We start from the raw sequence: 19,644 nt of genomic DNA, 5'->3' as shown, positions 1-19,644 counted from the left end.
CTAGCGGTGACCACCAATCTAAAGCACCAGCAATCACTATCCGCGATGCCCAACCCACTCTGCACTTAGCCTGTACTTGTAACTTCCAGCTGTTCCAGCATGACAGGAGTGGTTCTCTGTAGTTGTAAGAGCTATATTTACTTAAAACATTGAACTATCATATATCGGTTGTTTATCTTTCTGTATTTATAAAATGTACTCTATTTTTTTAGACATGTGGTTATTATCTGAGCAGGCCCGGACTGGCCACTGCGGGCACAGGGCAATCCCCCGGTCGGCCACAAGGGTGTGGGCCGTTTTTGTTACAGGGCCGTTTTTGAGGCATAGCTGCAAAATCGGCCCTGTAACAAAATCGGCCAAAAACCGGCCCCGGAAAAGAGCTTGGAGGGGGGGGGGGAAGGGGGGGGGGGGGAGTCGGAGGAGGGCCGGGGAACCGAGCACTTTGCCAGGGCCGGTTTTCGTTCCCTGTCCGGCCCTGTATCTGAGTGAGGCTTCCATCCCCCTCAACGAATAACCTGCTTCTTACAAAGACAATTTGGTATTACACTGGTATGATGTCACCCTTGTTGAAAACAGTCCCAGAACTTTTTGTGTGGTATAATGCAGTCCATGTGTGCCATATACAGCATCACAATAGTAGAGTATTAAGCACTATTATTCACTCTCCTAAAGGAGCTCATCACTAGTCCAGCAAGATGATGCAAGCAAACACAGCTGCACATGTTAGCACATTGAAGCCAGGCTCATTGGCTTTGCCAATCCCAGATGTTTCAAGCATGAGCAGAGACAAGACTGCAGCACCGCAGACTGTTACTAGGTGAATTGACAGTGAGAAGCACAATCAAGCAGGATCAACTTGCGGCAAAAAAAATGTAAAAATAATTTAAAAAAAATTACAACAGCACTGCAAAGTTCGCAGGCATAATTTCCAAAATATGTAATAAATGAGTAAGTACTTATATTAGAAATACTGGATTATTTGCTTTTATAAAGAATGACCTCAATGCCATGCAGCAAGTCAAAGAAGGACTACAGTGGCACGTTAGGCCAGCGACATTGAAGGCCCATACTGAGCATACAGTCTTGGTCAGGCACCTTCACAGTGAAAAAAAAAACAAAAACGCCCCACCTCAGGAATGAAAAGGCAGTCTGAGTTAAGAGCGCATCAAGAACAGTATGGGAACACTTGGCACACGTTATTTTTTTAAAGAAAATCCTTTTCGCAATAAAATTATTTTTCAAAAGGTACAAATGACACAGAACATGAGGCATCTATGTACTTTATCTTAAGATCATCCTTTAAGTAAGCATGTGCTTTTAAAGCAGAACTTATTGATTTTTCTGGTGGAACGCTTTTCATCATTAAATAGTCTCTGCCACTTGCAGAAAACAATAAACCAAAAGAACTGTATTGTAATGGCACTGCAATTAATTATGACTCAATTAAAAAATGTGTAATGCATGAGGCAGCGCTTATATTCGTGAGAATGGATTAATTGGTATAATATAAGTACCATACTTAAAAAGGTGATTAAGAGAACATAGAACCAGAGACATAGAAGAACTGTAGTGGCACACACAACAAATGAGAAGGAAGGGCTGCAGTGGCTCATGCAACTAGTGACACTGAAGTAAGCCCACAGTGACATAGTATTTGTGAGGGGCAATCACCATAAAAAATCACTAGCCCAAAACTAATTGGAACTCATACTCAGCGGCGGTCCGTGCAGGTAAGCGCGGTGAGACGGGAGGCGGGGGTAAGTTGACAGACCACGGAATATGGAAAATCAAATAAATTAATAATTCCTATTCCGTTGTCTGTTAACTTCCCACATCGCTGCGCTTACCTGCAAGGACCGCTCCTGCTTACACTGTGAAAAAATACAGAAACAGCCATTGGAACAGCCAACTGACCGCACTCTGCCAACGCAGTTTGGTTGCCACTGTCAGCCTCGCTAATGCTTTCAAAATGTTGCTGACATTGGCAAAGACAGTACCAGTGACAGGCAATCTTGAAAGAGCATCTACTATACATTCAAGATGGTTGCCTTACTGTATGATGTAAAATGGCGTGATGCAACATAACGTGACATGAAGTGATGCAACAAGGCAGCCACCTTGAAAGTGTAGAAAATACATTTTCCATAATTGCAAGATGTCCACCACAATGCATCGTGCAACCTAGTGCTATCTTCAAAATATAGGACATACACTTCCATGATGGCCAGTCGCAGCTGTTGGCCTTGCAAATGCTAGGGCAATTTTATGTCAAAATCTTTTATATGTGTCTTTTACAAGAATACAAAACCAATGTAGCTCAAAGGAGCACAGCGCAGGTGCCAAGATAAACAGGAATGCCACATTTTACAATGCGGTACAAAAGGGGGTGGTAATGGACGGAGCATCTGAACCAATCAAACACTCACACCCAGTCAAAAGATCTGGGTTTAATCCATCACCGTTCTTTAGCCCACTCTGCCACCCCAGTTCAGACATGGCTATATGCAAATCAGTCTGACCCTGTGCCTCATGGGAACAGTCCAGCCCGAACTGCCAAGCCATGCATTCCCTGGACCGGAAACAAGCTTCCGAGGACCGGTTTCTAGCATTCCAGCCGTCTTCAGCCCGACTTGCTTGAATCCAGTGGCAAAGTGAGCAAGGGACTCACGTCTGAGCATACCCTGCCACACTTATGGCAGCCAAAAGCGGTACAAAAGGGGGTGGTAATGCCCCGGTTACTTACTGGTAATCTTCATTACTCCGAGTGTAGTCTTCCTCGCCACATGAGTTACATAGTGAGCTTCAGCTCCACACCAGAACCCTCCAAAGCAAAAAGTTAGCCTCCCATGCCTCCCATCCCTTCCCAAGATGGCCGACCCTACACCACCTGACCTCTATAAGAGGCGGGCCGGCCCAACCCATCAGCCTGAAACCACCAAGCAAAAACATGAAGCCGATAGCCAGACAGGGAGGGAGGGATGGGAACTCATGTGGCGAGGAAGACTACACTCGGAGTAATGAAGATTACCGGTAAGTAACCGGGGCATTACCTCCTCGTTAGTCTTCCTCGCCACATGACTTACATTGTGAGCACATACCAAAGCCAAGCGGCTTCATGGAAACTCACAAGAAACCAACAGACCAGAAGGGGATGACCACCAAAGAGAGCAAACCCAAGAGCCCAGTACGAGTGGAAGGACCACCCCGGAGAGAGGCAACCACGAGTAGGAGAACCAACCCGGGTCCGAAGACACCGGGAAGGCCGAAAAACAAACCGGACCACAGAGACACCAAGAGTCGCCAGGAAAACAGCCCCAACCGAAGGAAGGCAGAGAAAAAAGGCACGGGACCGAACCGCACCAAACCAAAAAGGTAACAGCAACCAGGGCCAGAACAGAACGAGCAGGCCCGAAAAACACACCAGGGCCGCCCAACAGGCAGCACAAAGTGAGAGGGGAGCAAAAGTCCAAGAGAGGAACCGAACGAACAGAGGACAACCCTACCACAGCGACCAAACAAAAAATCAACAGTGGAAAGAGACAACCAGTCCGCCCAACACAGCAATACCGCAAGGGCCGAACCAGAAAAACCGGGAAGCAGCACCAGAGCCATCCAATCAGACAGGCAAGAGCCGGAAGAATGGAAAAGGGCGCCAAAAAGAACCAGAAGGGGAACAACCCCCGCCACACAAAGGACCCCCGGAAGGGACCGCGACTCCAAGGAGAGAACCCAGGCAGGCACCAGGGAAAACGAACCCAGGAAGGAGCCGGAAACGACACCGAAGAGACCCGGAGGAGAACCAACCGGGCAAAGGCGAAAAACTGAAAACCCACAGGTCCGCCCATGGCCAGAAGGGAGAAGAAGAGGCAGAAAAAAGCCAACCGGCCAGGCACGGGAACACCCGGCATAGGGACCAAGCAACCGGCCCAGGAAGAAACACAAGAAGGGAGCGAGCCCCCGAAGAGAGCACCCAGGCGGGCAAACAGACAGCCATCCCACAACCAGGCTCAGCCCAGCGAGGCAAGAAGAACCGACAGGCACAGGAGTGCGGCAGCAACACACCAAAGGCGTGAAGAACAGAAGGGCAGGGAGAAGACGAGCCCGAGCCATGACAAAACACCCAGGGAGCCACCAGAGCCAACAGGACCCGGGACCCCAAAACCAGGAGAAAGAAATGAGGACACACCCACACCAGAAGCGCAGGGCCCCGCCAGGAAAACCAAAGCACCGCCGGAAACACAAACAGCCAGCAGGCAAAAGGAACCCAGGAAGCCCAAACAAGAAGGCCGAAGAGCCAAAACCGGAGACCCCAAGGAAGCAGACGGGACCAGACAGACCCAGGAGACTCCTGAACCAGGCACAAAGAGAGACCGACCCATGAACCACCGAAGGAGAGCCAATGAGAACACGAGTAAACAGGGCCAGAAAGGCCGGAGTCAAAAATGACCCAGGCAAGGACAGCACCAAAGTGCCAAAAGATAAAAAAGGGGGGCACCGAGACCAACAGGAAGAGGAGGATCCACAAAGGACAGACAGGGGCGAGAAAGCACCAACAGTCAATAAGACCCAAACCATGACCAGAGGAAGGCCCCACCAAGGCAGACAACCCCAACCGCAAAACCCATAAACAGGACCTGGAGAGAAAGGACCAGTGCAACCGTCAAAAGCGACCCGCAACAAAAAGGAAGAACGCACGCCCCACCAGAGGCAGGCGCCAAACACCTCGCCTGACCAGGCAGGCACCACCCAAAGGAAGCAGAGCAACCAAAGGATCATAGCCCCAAGGGCAACGAAGGCCCAGAAGAGAAGGATCGCAACAAAGACCCGACCCCCAGGGGGCAAGGAGAAGCACGGTGACAGCAGAAAACCGACAGGAAAAGGGAGCAAGAGCCGCCCGTCGAGTCCCGACAAGACCAGGAGAGCCCTCCAGGAGCAGAAACAGTCAGCAAGAAAATACTCACAAAAGAGCAGACCAGGTCTGTAAACAGTGTGTAACTGCAACAGCGACCGTGAGACACTAGTGGTGAGTGTATGAGACAAAGGGTTGTGGAACAATTAAAGACTATTAGTCACAAAAGGCTAGAGAAATTCCCATCAGACCACCCATGTGGTGGAGTTTGCGTCATATGGGAATCACTAAGCTTCCCATCCCAAGTTCAACCATATAGTGTCGAGGCGGGAAGGGTTGTCAAGACCATAGTCTTGTTGTGACACCCTAAGGTTATGTGAGTGAAAAAGTGCAGTGCTCAAAAAATGTGTAATGATAAAATTGACTACCAGGACTCCGAAGAGCTTTGCAATAGAAGTCCAAGTGTCAAAGGTTAAAAACACGGCAAGTAGTAAGACTACTCTATGGCGCTTTGCAGTACGGTCAACATGTTTCAGCTTTAAGAGCAATGGGCCCAGCTTTCTTCAGGACCTTTGATAGAAAATTAGCTACTGCAACAACATATAATGTGTTTGTGAAGGTTAGTAAACATGTACTGATACAAAGTTACATATATGCCAGGAACTTGTATACTTAAATGTCCACTGAAGGGAAAGAAAAGTGTCTTCTTCCCAGCTTTGTGTGGGTGATGACCTCACCTCACCCGGCAACCGCTCGGGAGTATGAGGCCCCGCTCTGTCCGTCGGTGCCCTCGATTCAAAAACGAGCGGATGTGGAGGTGATGGGAATTTCTCTAGCCTTTTGTGACTAATAGTCTTTAATTGTTCCACAACCCTTTGTCTCATACACTCACCACTAGTGTCTCACGGTCGCTGTTGCAGTTACACACCGTTTACAGACCTGGTCTGCTCTTTTGTGTGTTTTTTACCTTGTTATAGGGGAGCGAGCAGAAAGGTCATTAAATGTTTCCCCCCGACCCTCCACACACCCGTTTGTTTTCTCAGCAAGAAAATACTGACACAGCCCAGAGACAGACAGACAGACCCCAACAGCAGGAAGGCCACCTCAGACAAGCCGCAGCCCACAGCCCCAGGAAAACCCCAGAGGACGGCCAACAAGGAACCAACCGGGACCGACCCCACATAAAAACAGCGGGGACAGGAGTCCACAGGACAAAAGAACCACAGGCCCAAAGCCCGGAACTCAACACACGAAGCAGAGGCCCCAAAAACCAACGCCACAGGCTCCGAATAACAAGTAATCCAAAAAACACCCCACATGGACCACAAGACTCACCACCGAGCCACAGCTCCACGGACTCAAGCCAAAACAAGGAACACTACGAAAAAGCATAGAGAGCAACCCAAAGGGAGACGCCGAGGTGAAACACGAAAACGCGCGACAACCACCGGCAAACCGGCAACCCCAGAGCCCCAGGAGGCAGCCGAATCGAACACGCCCCCTGATCATCCGCAGAGCATGTGAACCACACACGAGGAAGAGGGCGCAAGGAGAGCCCGGCAAGCAAAGGAGCAAGAGGAGAAACCATCGCCAAGGTCCATGGAGGAAAGGGCCGAACCAAAGGCCAACCCGTAGACCACAGAAGCATGCCGAGAAGAAAAACAGGAGCAACAGCCCTCGGAAACCCCAAAGGCCACCCCAAGCAGGACCAGGATCAACTGCGGAGGGCACTGAAATGTCCAAAGAAACACAGCCCACAAGAGGAACTGAGAACCACCAAGTCGACAGCACCAGGCAAACACAGGAGGAAACCCAACCAGGCACCAGCCCCGACCATGCCCAACGACTGAAAACAGACGAGAAGAGGAGTACAAAGACCCCAAATGGCAGGAACTGACCCCGGCACCCGAGGTCAGGACAGAGCACAGAGACAAGGTAACAAAGGAACAGCCCAATACGTGCAAAAAGAAGAAAAAAAATACAACGCACGACAAAGAACCACCTGAGGACACGGCCCCAGCACAGGCAGGACACGAACCCTGGGCCGCAGGAGCAGCCGTCGCCAAAGTAAACCACACGCAGAGCCAAAGCCTCAACCAAAGAGCGAGGCACAGTCACCGAAAACGAGCGCAGGAACCGGAAACGGGAACCAGCCACTCAGCGACAGGGAAACCCAACGCAGGCTCAGAATAAAGAAACGAAAATAATGCAATAAGCAAAATGCGGAAATCGAACAACAACAAAGTCCGAAAACGAAACACCGGGGGACATGGTCACAGCAGAAGCGGGACACGAACCCAGGCATGCGAGAGCAGGCGCCACCAAAGGCAAAGCACCACTCAATGAGCCACAGCTCCAGTGAGACCTGACAGCGCCGAAACACCACAGTCCACCATGCACAAGCAGGGCCCACGACACACCGGATATGCCACCGAAACGGCGGACAGAAGAGCGGGGCACTGACACAGCAACGAGTGCAGGAAACCGGGAATGGAAAACAGACACCCAGCGACCAAAATACGAAACACCAATACATCAACCAAGCCGCCTGAACAGGGACATGAACCACGGGCCCACAGAGGAAAGACCGATGCCCAACCGACAGACCCTGCAAGGGCCACAGCCACCGCAGACCGGAACATCAACTGGACGGACCGGGCAGTAAGAGGCACAGAAGTAGACAGGGAGCCAGTCACCGACCCCGCCGAGACCGAATCCTGCCCCATAACCCACGAGAGAAAAACCACCAACTGAAGGAAAGTGGAGGAAACACAGAGGGAACGCAGCCGGAACGAACCGAAACAGGCAGAAAACAGCTGAGGCATGTCAAACAGACTGTACCTGGATTTAAAGAGATGACGTCATATTAAGCTCGTCTCTTTCAACTAATGGATCATCCCTTAGCTTGATAGCAGTGCGTTAGTCTGATCCCTCCGAGTCCTGAGAAAAACCCGCCCCCGGAGTGAGGGCGTGCACAGACCAATCCCAGCGTGGCACAGAGCCGCGAGAAGAAGCCCAGGAAACCCCGTCTAAGTGAAAGAGCGGAAACCGCCCAGCGCCGTAAACGAAGGACCGTATACTAAGAAAAAAACAGCAGCAACGGCATAGGCACACACAAGGGAAACGCTAGCCGCCCAGGCAGGAAAAACGCGGGAAGAAGGACCCCGACCGGGACCGCAACCAATGACCGCACCCGCCCGGACGGCAAAAGGTGAGCCGGGCTCGAGGAGCGCAGCAAAGAAGGAATCAGGTGGCCACAACAAGCATGGAACGGGCCGCCCCCCACACCCAATGCCAAAAGGCAGGGTCAAATGAAACGCCGCTGCACCCGACCAAGCAGGGACATCCAGTGCCCATGCGCCCGACCCATAAAATAAAAGCACACCGACAAATAAAACAGTGGCATACATGGGAAGGAAGGGGACCCGGGAATAGAACAACAAACACGGGCCCCTTGCAGACACCGGTGCCGGCAGTAACAAACAGTTACAGGCAGCGTGAGGCGAGGGGCCAGAAGGGCTCAGAAACAGCAAAGCCCCAGTCCCCCCCACCCCCCCTATTGACCCTTGGCCCGCTAAGGCAGAGCCTAACCGGCCTCAAAGAGACTGGAGGAAGAAAGGGGGGAAAGTCCAAAAAGTCCCAGAGTCCGCTAGAGCATGACCACCGACCAAGGACCCATGCCCCTGCTACAGCAGGAACCACTTACCTGAAGACGCATCCGGAGAGTAATGATGCGCAGAACTAAAAAAACAGGCTGATGGGTTGGGCCGGCCCCCCTCTTATAGAGGTCAGGTGGTGTAGGGTCGGCCATCTTGGGAAGGGATGGGAGGCATGGGAGGCTAACTTTTTGCTTTGGAGGGTTCTGGTGTGGAGCTGAAGCTCACTATGTAACTCATGTGGCGAGGAAGACTAACGAGCATCTGAACCAATCAAACACTCACACCCAGTCAAAAGATCTGGGTTTAATCCATCACCGTTCTTTAGCCCACTCTGCCATCCCAGTTCAGACATGGCTATATGCAAATCAGTCTGACCCTGTGCCTCATGGGAAAAGTCCAGCCCGAACTGCCAAGTCCATCACCACCCCCTTTTGTACCACATTTTACAATGCCGCATTTCCACAAGTTCTCAGCATACATTGTACACATAAGCAGAGTTCAGATACAGTAAGTACATCCACATTGTGCTTCTGATAAACTGCTTATAGGAACCAAATGTGATGTGTGCTCGAAGGCCCAAGGAAGATAAGGAGATACAAGAAAAAACGTAACAAAAAAAGAAAAAAATACTTAAACAAAGAAAGTCTAACACCTTTAAAAAACATTTCCATGATGTCTTGTTTTATTATCTTAATAAAGCTGGGAATTATGTAGAACAGGAGCCACCTATGGGCCCGGGGTCCCCTGTGTCAGTCCTGTGAGGAGAAATGTGGTCAACCCGAGGGACATGACGTTGGTCTAAGAGGCCCCCCTTAGCCAGCTGGATCTCAGGGGGTCCCAGCTTACTATAAATGAAAGAGACCGCAGGCAAACAGGGGCAATCCCTCCGACAGGTACTCTACCAAAGGGCTCCAGATGGAATCAAAGCTCTTGCTGAGTCCGCGATCACATCTGTCCTCCGTTCGCTAGGGCACTTTTAAACGTATCTGGCTTTGGCAAATATGAATAGGTGCAGCCAGCACGGCGCTGGAGAGGTGTGGTAGGAGAAGGTGTATGGGAGAGGGCTAGTGGGAGAGGATCCGGGAGGGCGAAAAAGCTAGGGGGGAGGGAGAGAGAGGTGGAGGAAGGGAGAAAGACAGGTAGAGGAGGAAAAAGAGAGAGAGAGAGAGAGAGAGAGAGAGAGAGAGGGGGGGGGGGGGGCAACACTGAACTCAGCAGTGCCCGGTGATGCAGACTCCAATGGAAGGCGGAAGGAGACAGACAAGGCGAGGAAGGTTGGGGGAGAATGGGGAAGAGCACAAGTATACACTTGAGGTAAAGAGTAGGGAGAACGTGACAGAAAGGGTAGGACACACATTTAAATGGACTGCTAAATCAGAAATGAAGGTGAAAACAAGAAACATAGTTTGGTGATGTCAGGAGTGTAAACACATTCATCAAATCAAAAGAACAGGTAAAAAAAAAGAAATAATTTATAAGCGGGAAAACACAAGAATAGGGAAGAAAGCTATGCAATCAAGAGCAGAGGCCTGTGATAGACAGAAGTGTCATCCAATAGGAGAGGAAGAGGCTGAATCAAGGTCCACTGTAGGTAGTACTGTATGCAATATTGTCTGTGACAGATAGCACAAGCCATCTTTAGCAAGACCTTAAAAAATTGTTATAACTGATCCAAGAAGTATCCGTTCATTTCTATCCTTTGAAATGCTCAAATGAATTTTGGAATAATAATGAACACGTTATTGTAAAATATAAATATGACTTTTATTAAATGGTGATGCTTTCTTACAAACTGAGCCATATGGCTCGGAATGCCAGGGAGCACTAAAGCACTATGACTTTTGACAATGAGCCTTTTTCATCTCATATATACTAATCTTCTCATTTACAAAGCAATATCATTTTTAAAGAACGTGTTAATACCAATAACTGTGTTCAATATGTGTGGGAATAGCGAATGCTGGTTGCCGTGGAATGGTGGAACTTGAAAGCTGATCCAGAAACCATGGTTTCCAAATATGTACTGTCCTGAATATCGATTGACTCAGTTGCCCTTCTGTTTCTAGCCCTAAATGCTCTCATTTCCCAGGCCACATTAAATGTGAGTCAATAAGCATTGCACTGCCTGCATCTTTTCGTGTAAAGAGGCTCTTATGAGAAGTTAGCATAATATCAGGTGCTGCATGCCAAGATGAGAATTGCATGCTCTGAGAAAATGATTATACTTATGAAAACAGAATGGCCCAGCAAACATAACATTAAAGGCCTCATTAGGACAGCCCCTCTAATTCTGCATGGTCAGTAATGGGAGTTAATGGCCCCATCAGAATTATGGGAACCACAGGAACGCGCTCATCTGGTGCATTTGCACCGGACATCTTAATTACTTATAAGAAGTCCGAGGACAAATGAGGAATAATCAAGGGAAACTGAGGCAAAATTACTACTTCCAACCCGTAATATCAGGAAATTCTCTGTACTAACAAGTGACTCTATAGGGGTCTACAGCCGGGCACTCATAATAAGACCAAAGGTTGACAGCTGTTTCCTTAATTTTAATGCAGAAAAATGAACTAACCTGCAGTTATTTTAAAAACACTTTCCCACTCACACGCGGATTCTACTTCGGTTCTAGTCCCATGGCCAGTTTGCCTACTCAGTGAGCACTGATAGAACGCGGCTCTGGGGCATATTTATCAATTAGTTGCATCGCCCTTGCGCCATGCCATGGGGTGCAAGTGAGATGCAACTACTAAGTAAGATTTATCAAGCCACATAAGGCCACCTTGCATGGCCCTTTGTGTGGCTTGACAAATCTAGAGAAACGTAAAACAGCGCAAATTCCTGTGTTGCGTTACTCTGCCCCAGGGAGGCGTTTCATGGGTGGAGTGTGAGTGTTTCCACGCATTCACCCATAGGTTTAGGGGCAATCCCAGATTTAGGCACAATCCCAGATTAACCAACAATCTCCAAGGGAAGCTTAAGGTGGAGAAATATCTTTATTTCTCCTCGTCGTTTCCTCTTTCTTTGTGTGCCGCACTCTGCAGCACACATAGAAAGAGAAAATGCCTCTGAGGATTTTATTTGTGCAGGGAGGTGCCCTTACGTGCACAAAAACAATCCTGCTTACAACACAGGCACCCTTGCACCATGGTGCACAGGTGCCTGCGTTGGTGTTAAGCTGCTCCTTGTGCACCAGCACAAGGAAAAGACAGAATTTGCACTATATAATGTTAAGTACGGTGCATTCCTGCTCTTTGCCTATCACGCAGGACAACAACGTGGCTTGCTCAGATGCGTGATTTTTTAATTAAATGTGCCCCTCGGTATTTAGCGATTGTGCAATACTGAATCCATTCCATTTTTTATACCTTAGAATGGGGATTTATGCACTAATAGCCTGAGTTATTCCCAATTGTGTGTTGCGTCAAATCAGTATATGTGCTATTAGCACGTGCAATTTTTGCAAAGTTTTACCTGGCGAAATTTCTGCGTTAGTTTGTGCGGAATTACTATCCTCCCCCCTCTCAAGAGAAGGCCATTGTCACTAATGGACAGTTCATCACGCACACGTTGGAATGCCGTAAGGTCTTGGCGCAGTTGCGCAGAGTCTTGGGAGTGCTGTTTCACGTCCCTCCATGAGTTGGTGCGGATTCGAGTCATTATGGCTTGCACAAGGGGGTCAAGTGCAGAGGCTTCTTGATGGCTTCAACTGGAACTGTGGGAGGACATGCGGTGTCAACAACAAAGTGAAGGTATTCATCCGCCACAGAGAGGGCAGCACGTCTACCGGGTAGTGGGTGACGTGACATGAAGTCAGCTGGGTTTTCAGATTTGCCTGGTTTGTGAACAATGGTAAATATGTAGTCTTGCAAACGGCGGCCCCATCGCTCGATGCGCAGGGGCATCTTCGCATTGGGGTTTCCAAAGATTGTGATGAGTGCCTGATGGTCCGTAATGATCGTGAAGTGTTTGCCGTAAACAAAGAGATGGAAGTGCTCGCACGCCCATACGACAGCCAGGCTTTCTTTCTCCGGCTGGGAGTATGCCTTTTCGGTGTCCGTGAGGCTGCGGCTTGCGTATGCTATGATGTGTCTCTGGTCAGAGTCTTCACGGTATTGAGCCAGGATAGCACCCAGACCCACCGGGCTGGCGTCTACTGTGATTTCCGTCTTTTTCTTTGTGTCGAAATATGCCAGGTTGATGGCAGACCCGACAGCTTGTTTGATAACGGTGAAAGCTTGATGACAGGCTTCAGTCCAGTCAAATGGCTGACCTTGACGAGTGAGTTCTCGTAGGGGATAGCTGATTGTGGCATAATCCTGAATATACCGCGCACAGTAGCTTGCCATCCCAAGGAAAGAGCGAAGGTCACTCACGTCTCAGGGTGTTGGGGTGTCGGCAAGGGCTGTCACCTTTTCAGGGTCCGGTCGCATTCCGTCTTTGGAGAATATGTGTCCATAGAATTTTAAAGTGTCTCTGTGGAATTCACACTTGCTAGCGTTGAGTGTAAGATTTGCAGTTAGTAATGCATGGCAGACCCTGTACAGTGCGGTGTCATGTTCGGTTTGGTCCTTTCCGAATACCAGTAGGTCATCACTGTAATTGAAAGCATTTGGAATGCCTTGAATAACTCGTCTGATGGCTTCTTGAAAGATCTCGGCGGCTGAGGAAATGCCAAAGTTTAAGCGTTTGTATCGAAACAAACCTTGGTGAGTGGTGAAGGTCGTGATATATCTGGATTTGTCGTGTAACTCCAACTGGTGGTAGCCTTTATTTAGGTCAAGTTTGGAGAAGAATGTGGCACCGTTTAATTTTGTGATCATGTCACTGATGTGGGGCCCAGGGTGGCGTTCCCGCTCGATAGCTGTGTTGGGCGCGCGCATGTCGACACACAGTCTGACCTTATTATCCTGTCCCTTTTTGGGAACCACCACAACTGGCGATACCCATGGGGTGGGTCCTGTCGTGCGTTCGATGATGTCTGTTTAAAGCAGGTCTTGGAGCTCGTCATCGACGGCTTGTTGTAGGTGAAACGGCACCTTCCTATGGTGTTGAGCGATAGGTGTCACGTTCTCGTTGATGTGTAGTTTTACCTTGAAGTGGTTCAACTTGCCAAGGCCTTTGAATAAGTTTGGAAACTTTGCCACGATGTCGGGGGCATCTTCTGTCATGTACAGCAGTTCTACAAGTTTGAGTCTTTCTGCCGTGGGTAAGCTTAGCAGGCAGTCTGCGACATCTGGCCCCTCTACCACATGTATGTAGGCGTCGATTTTCCGATCCTTGAATGTGAGGGTGGTAGGAAATCGACCCAGGCAAGGTAGTGGTTTGCGTGACATCCATGTGAATATGCGAATGGCAGCTGGTTCCAGTTTAGGTTTCTGCTTCATGTTGTGGTACTCTAGTGCAAATTTGGCCGGGTGGTCGCCTATCAGTATGTCAAGCTTTGGATATCGCTTCAATCGGTCTGGGTCTGAGACCATGCAGATATACTCATCACTGTCTTGTGACGTGGGGGTGTGTGAAGACGACTCGCTGGAGGTGTCTCTATGTGACCGGTATGATTCAGTCGCATAATGCTTGGTGCGGTGGCCGCTTCCGGATCGTCCTCTGGATTGCTGGGAGTATGTTGACTGGACGCTGGAGTTTGATGAGCTGGATGACCGACCTCTTCTCTCTTCTATTGCTCTTGCATGATGACGTGTGTCATGTCTTTTGACAGACGACCTGTGATTTGGCTGCTTGGCCTGGCATGCGATTTCAAAGTGGTTATCTCTTCCACAGCGGTGGCATCTCTGACCTATCGCTGGACACTGTCCCGAGTGCGGGTAGTCTTGCCCGCATCTGTAGCAGGTGGGCGCAGACTTCGTGGATTTCGTGTGTCGTGAACTCTGCTTGGACGATGTTTTCCGGGTGGTGTGAGACTTGTGAGATTTTGACGTGTGTCTGGACGTCTTGGAAGAGCTGTGTGCCTGGACTCGTAGAGCCTGGTCTTTCCTGTCTGATGATTTTTGTGTCCCCATCCGCTTGGCGTAGTCTTCTGCTTGGTCGTTGATCCTCGTTAGTTCCTCAATCTCCTCTAGTGTGTATGGTTTCTTTAAGAGTCTCCTGCGGAGAGTTTTAGATTGGCATCTGTCGATAATGCGGAGTCTCAAAGCATCTTCCGTTTTGAAATTATCGAAGTCACAGTATCGCGCAAGTCTTTTTATGCGCATGATGAAATCACTCATGCACTCATCTTTCTCTTGTGCTGCTAGGTTGAATGTGTGACGCTCGTAGTCTACGTTGCGTTTGTGAAGGAAACGCCGATCAAGGGCAACTTTTACCTCATCGTAGTTGGCAGTTGCTGCGTTAGGTAGTTCTTTGATGATTTGTGCTATGTCCGGGCCTATCAAGTTTCTTAGGGCCACTAGTTTTTGTTTGGGGTCTTGTACCTGGGACCCTATCATGTAGTCCTCAAAGTCCTCACTCCACGTTTTCCACGTCGGGCCCATGCTGTTTCCTGGCGTTAGTGGCAGTGGTTGTGGTTGGCGCATGAACGATGCTCCAATAGGGTTGGTGGCCATCGTGGGCGCATTGTTGACCGGAGGGATTGGGCCTCCTGTGCTTGGGCCTCCTGTGCTTGCTGTTCCTGCTACGTCGTTTACCTCTGATGAGCTGTCAGGGTTTGTATCGGACATTTGTAATTGGCTGACCCTGTATGATTAGATTGTGTACAATCCCGATCTGTTTCTTTGGTTCTGGGGTCCTTCTGTGTCCTGGGCTTGTGTTTTCCGTCTTGTTCTGCAACCAGCTTATTAATCTTCGGACGGTGCCTGACCTTAAAATGGCCGCCGTCGAAGGTGTGTGGTCTGTGCTATGCACTGGCGCCTGACCCTAAGATGGCCGCCACTCGAGACATGGGGTCTTTCTTTCTGATTCCCCTCGTGGTCTCTTGACTCCCTCGTGTTGGCTGGGGCCCGTATATAAGTATGGCAGGGTGCGCTGGACAGCTTGCAGGGTTAGACTCACCCTAGTATTTTTTTTTTCTTTTCTTTCTTGTTTGGCCGGCCTCTTCACCTTCTCTTGGGTGTCTGGGCTGCTTCCGGCGCTGCGGCGCTAAGAGGAGCCGACCGCTCGACTCTAGGGGTTGCCTGGTAACAGCGCTCGTTTGCTCGCGCTCGTTACCGGCAGCCAGCGTCCTTCTCAGCAGGCGGGGGCGGGGTCCGGACGCACACGGAGCAGCGCTCCTGGTTCTCCGCAGGCAGGCAGCTTGTAGGCTCACGCGATGACAGCGCCCGGCACACGCGCTTGTCCTTCACTCGGCCGGCAGTCTCTGGCCACACACAGAGTAGCGCTCTGGCATACGCTCTCTGGTTTTTCCGGCGGACGGCTGGAGGCACCTTGACTTTCGCGCTCTTTCTCTGCGCGGCCAGGATTGGTGCTGCAGGGCTCGGTGGTCGGCCACACAGGGTGTCTGAGCGATGATGCTGCGTGTGGGGTTAATGATGATCCCACCCTCGTCGCCAATGTCGCAGCGCTCGTTAAGAAAAACACACCGAGGCACAGGTACGTTAGATGCGTGCTTCTTTATTCCCTGCTAGTAGCATACTAGCTTACAGACTACTATATCCTGTTCGTGTTGTTTCCGGTTCCTATTTCCTGTCCGTCTGTCCTGTCCCTCGACAGGGTCAGGCGGGAAGACATGACACACAGTAGACACAATTTGCTTTTCAAAAAAAAAATGTATTCTTCATATACCATGGATGGGCATTCTTGATGGGAAACCGCAACCTCTCTCTACTAATCGACCTATTCCAGCCCTGATGTTCGAGACCCGTGCAGAGAGAGAGATGTATAACCCTCAAGCGGCTACTGCTTTCTTAGTCCACTCCATTTCACACTACCATGGTGACCCTGCGTTACTTTGGAGGAAAAGAACCAACAGTGCCCAGGTGACATCATTGGAATACCATTACCTGTTCCGCCAAGCAACAAGGGCTGCCCAGACCTTATCATAACTTGTACTGTCACACGCCATGTCAGATTCACTTATAAGGATTATATGTTTCAGACACTGTGTGAAAGTAGGGGCGTTTACATCCTTCCAGGACCTGCATATCTCTCACCTTGCCAGAATAATAACATAAAAGATAGTAGACACAATATGCGAATGAGTTTTTTAAATACCCATTCTGGAGTATGTGCCCACATCGAGATTATCAATGCCAAGGAACAAGGCCACAACTGCTTTCCATAATTATAATATCTGTTCTTATTGTGAAAAGCAGCTCATATTTAGTGCTACCGTGTGCACACACATCTGTATTTCAATTGTGCCAACCTTTACAGAATTCAGTAATGGATGCTACAGCACTGCAGGAGCGTACAGCAACTCACCCTCGCAGGTCAGCACAAAGAAATCCTGGCCTCGGCTGAATAATGCGCTGACATAACTGCAGTTTTCAATCAAATCACAGGAAAGGCATTGCCTGTTGAAGGTCCCGTTTGTGTTCGCACTGAAACAAAGAAAATGGAGACCATTTTGTTTGAATAAGAAACAAAACAACATATTAACAATATAGCAAACAGTGGCAGATTTAGCCTTGAAATGCAATTTCTTCTGAAATAGTAGTTGGGATGGCAACGTTTCTATAGCACGCATCTAGCTGATTGCAATCGCTGGGGACTGTCGGAGGGAACAAGGGAATAAGAAACGTTTTAAGGCAGGGGCAAAGTGGGTTCCTCGTCCAAGGCCCCCCTTGATAGATTAGGCTATGTTATCCACACAGCCATGCCCTGATGACCATGAATGATCCTTAAACATAGATTGTTTTAAATACCCTTTTTATGTAACTTATTTGTAATACTGGCATTGTGCGTCTATAATGATATTTTGCAGAGCAATGTGTTTGTTTGTCAACATGGTACAACATGCTTAAAAAACAGTTATTTTTAGATCAAACGGGGCTTTCCATATAAGAAATGGCAGAGGGTCACAGAAACTATTTTAGTTAGCTGCTACAATATTATAACATTCTTAAATCTGGGGCACAGAATGATGTTGTAATAGAGAACCAAGTGTATATTGTAAGTATATGTATAAGCCACCTTACTACGCATTCTTTTTCCCTGCAGGCAATTACAACGCACTCGTTGCAACAACAGCATTTTAACAACTCATACCATTACTCTACAAGTCGTAACAACGACTTTCCCTGGGTGGGAGCTGGATGTTGGAATAGTATAATTTACTATTCCAACACCACGATTTGCAACAGTATGGAAGGTGTTAGATTTTAAATCCAACACCTTCTCACCCCTGCGCAAGTCATTGTTCCGACTTGCGGAGTAATGATATGCGTTGTTAAAATGTGGTTGTTGTAACAGCTGCGTTATAATTGCCTGCGGGGAAAAGGATTTATGATAAATTATGTTTACCCAAGTATACACCACATTCCATGGTATCCACATTTAATGGTTGTTGGAATTGGCCCTTTTTGCAGGGTGTTAGACCTGACATCATTGGCTTGAGTCTCTCCTCCATTTTTTCTGTTTGCCTCTACGGTGTTACGATGTTTTGCTGGTATATGCTTTGGGCGCCGTGTCACTGCTGATCAGTGCCATAGCGCAAGTGCTCCCTCTGTTAAAATGATGTATCTATTGTATCCATGTTTGGCTTATTTGGTTTACTGTCAGTCCCTAGTCTAGTGCACCAGGAGTGCCAGGGCTTGTAAATACAAATGCCGCTCGTGGGCTTGCAGCACGCGTTGTGCCACCCACAGGAGCGGCCTTGTAAACGAATGTCTACGGGTCGGTCATTGCGAGACCCACGTGCAGTCCTGCACTGTCACGTCGGCTGCGCAGGTATACCTACTTGCCAGCCCCTCCAAACTTCCCTTAACTTCATGTTAGTCACCCCTATGGTAGGCCCGTGGGCAGGGTGCATTGTAAGTGTAAGGTAGGACAAGCCTGACCAAGTTGGCATGTCCTGATAGTGAAGTGCCGCCATCTTAGGGCTTCACTATTGCGAGGTAGCCTGCTCTCCGTTGGATAGAATGGGCCGCCGGGATTATTAACGCTATCATCCTAGCTGGCTCGGGGAGCATGGTGCAATGTCGAGTTTGGTATCCCTGAGCTCGGGGTTTAATTACGCATCCGTTGGTGTGGATGGTCTTTGGACTCTGGGTTCGAAAATAGTACTTTTAGAAAGTGTCTATTTTCTTGTCTAACCATATCTGGTCTCTGCTGGTCTTGCGTGTGTGTGACAGGAGCTGGGTGGCTCCAAGAGGTCTGGATGAGTCAGTGTGGGATGAGTGGGACATTACGTTGAGAGTAGGGGGAGAGTAGTTGTTGATAGCCTGCCTTGCCTGATACAATGCTGGCTCCACCCCCTGCCGAGCGACTGATGGCTCTGTACCTGCCATGGACGATCCTGGCTCCACCTCCTGCGGGGCGTCTGAGGACCCGGCACGGCTCAATGAATAGGCCAGGTGCTACTGCCTAGCTCCACCCACCACAGACCCAGGATGTTGGGAAACCCCCGGCATAGACAAAGGGATCAAAGACAAAAAGGGGTATAAGAGAAGGACCCCTGAACTAGGAAATCAGATCACTTCTGACAAGGAACCCTGTAACCAAGGACAAGAAGCCTGCTGATCTAAAGGACTGCCTACCCCTTCTGCCGGTGTGCTGTTGTTGGGGGAATCCTGCGGTGCTTCTTTATTTTTGCCAAGGAACCAGGAGAGAGGAACTGTGTGTGTACTCTCACGCTTGCTAAGAAAATCTCCAAGGACTGGAAGAGTGCCAGTCTCCTGCCGAAGTCTCAGGGCCAAAAGACTTCACCTGCTAAAAAGTGCTATCCGCTGGAAGCTTGAATCCAGCACCTCTGAAAGGAACAGCAATCACGACGACCGGACGCTGGGCCCAACCGACGCCAGCAGCGACGCCAGTGAGTAGGAGTACGGCTCTAACTCCAGAGGACCTCGTGTCTGCCCCGCTGCTGATCGCATCAACCGTGTGCCCTTCGACGCCGTGAGCGCTGCTCACTCTGTGCAACTGCATCATCGACAACGCCTGCTGAGGCCTGATCGACACCGGAGACGCGACGCCGGATTGCTCGACGCCGCTGATCATCGTGTGCTTCATTTTCCTAAG

General features: G+C 49.4%; 1 protein-coding gene across 4 annotated transcripts in view; it reads right to left on the bottom strand.

The window, feature by feature from the left end:
- The window catches only part of DPP6 (dipeptidyl peptidase like 6), a 2,152,278-nt gene that overhangs the window by 231,184 nt on the left and 1,901,450 nt on the right, over nt 1-19,644 (bottom strand). For all 4 annotated transcript variants that reach the window (XM_086941474.1, XM_086941473.1, XM_086941476.1 and 1 more), the window contains exon 16: nt 16,888-17,006. In XM_086941474.1, the coding sequence (XP_086797600.1) occupies nt 16,888-17,006 (119 nt within the window). The remainder of the gene's footprint in view (nt 1-16,887; nt 17,007-19,644) is intronic.

The sequence above is a fragment of the Lissotriton vulgaris genome, chromosome 10, assembly GCF_964263255.1.
Source record: "Lissotriton vulgaris chromosome 10, aLisVul1.2, whole genome shotgun sequence".
Classification (NCBI taxonomy): Eukaryota; Metazoa; Chordata; class Amphibia; order Caudata; family Salamandridae; genus Lissotriton; species Lissotriton vulgaris.
This window is presented reverse-complemented; position numbering and strand designations above follow the sequence as displayed.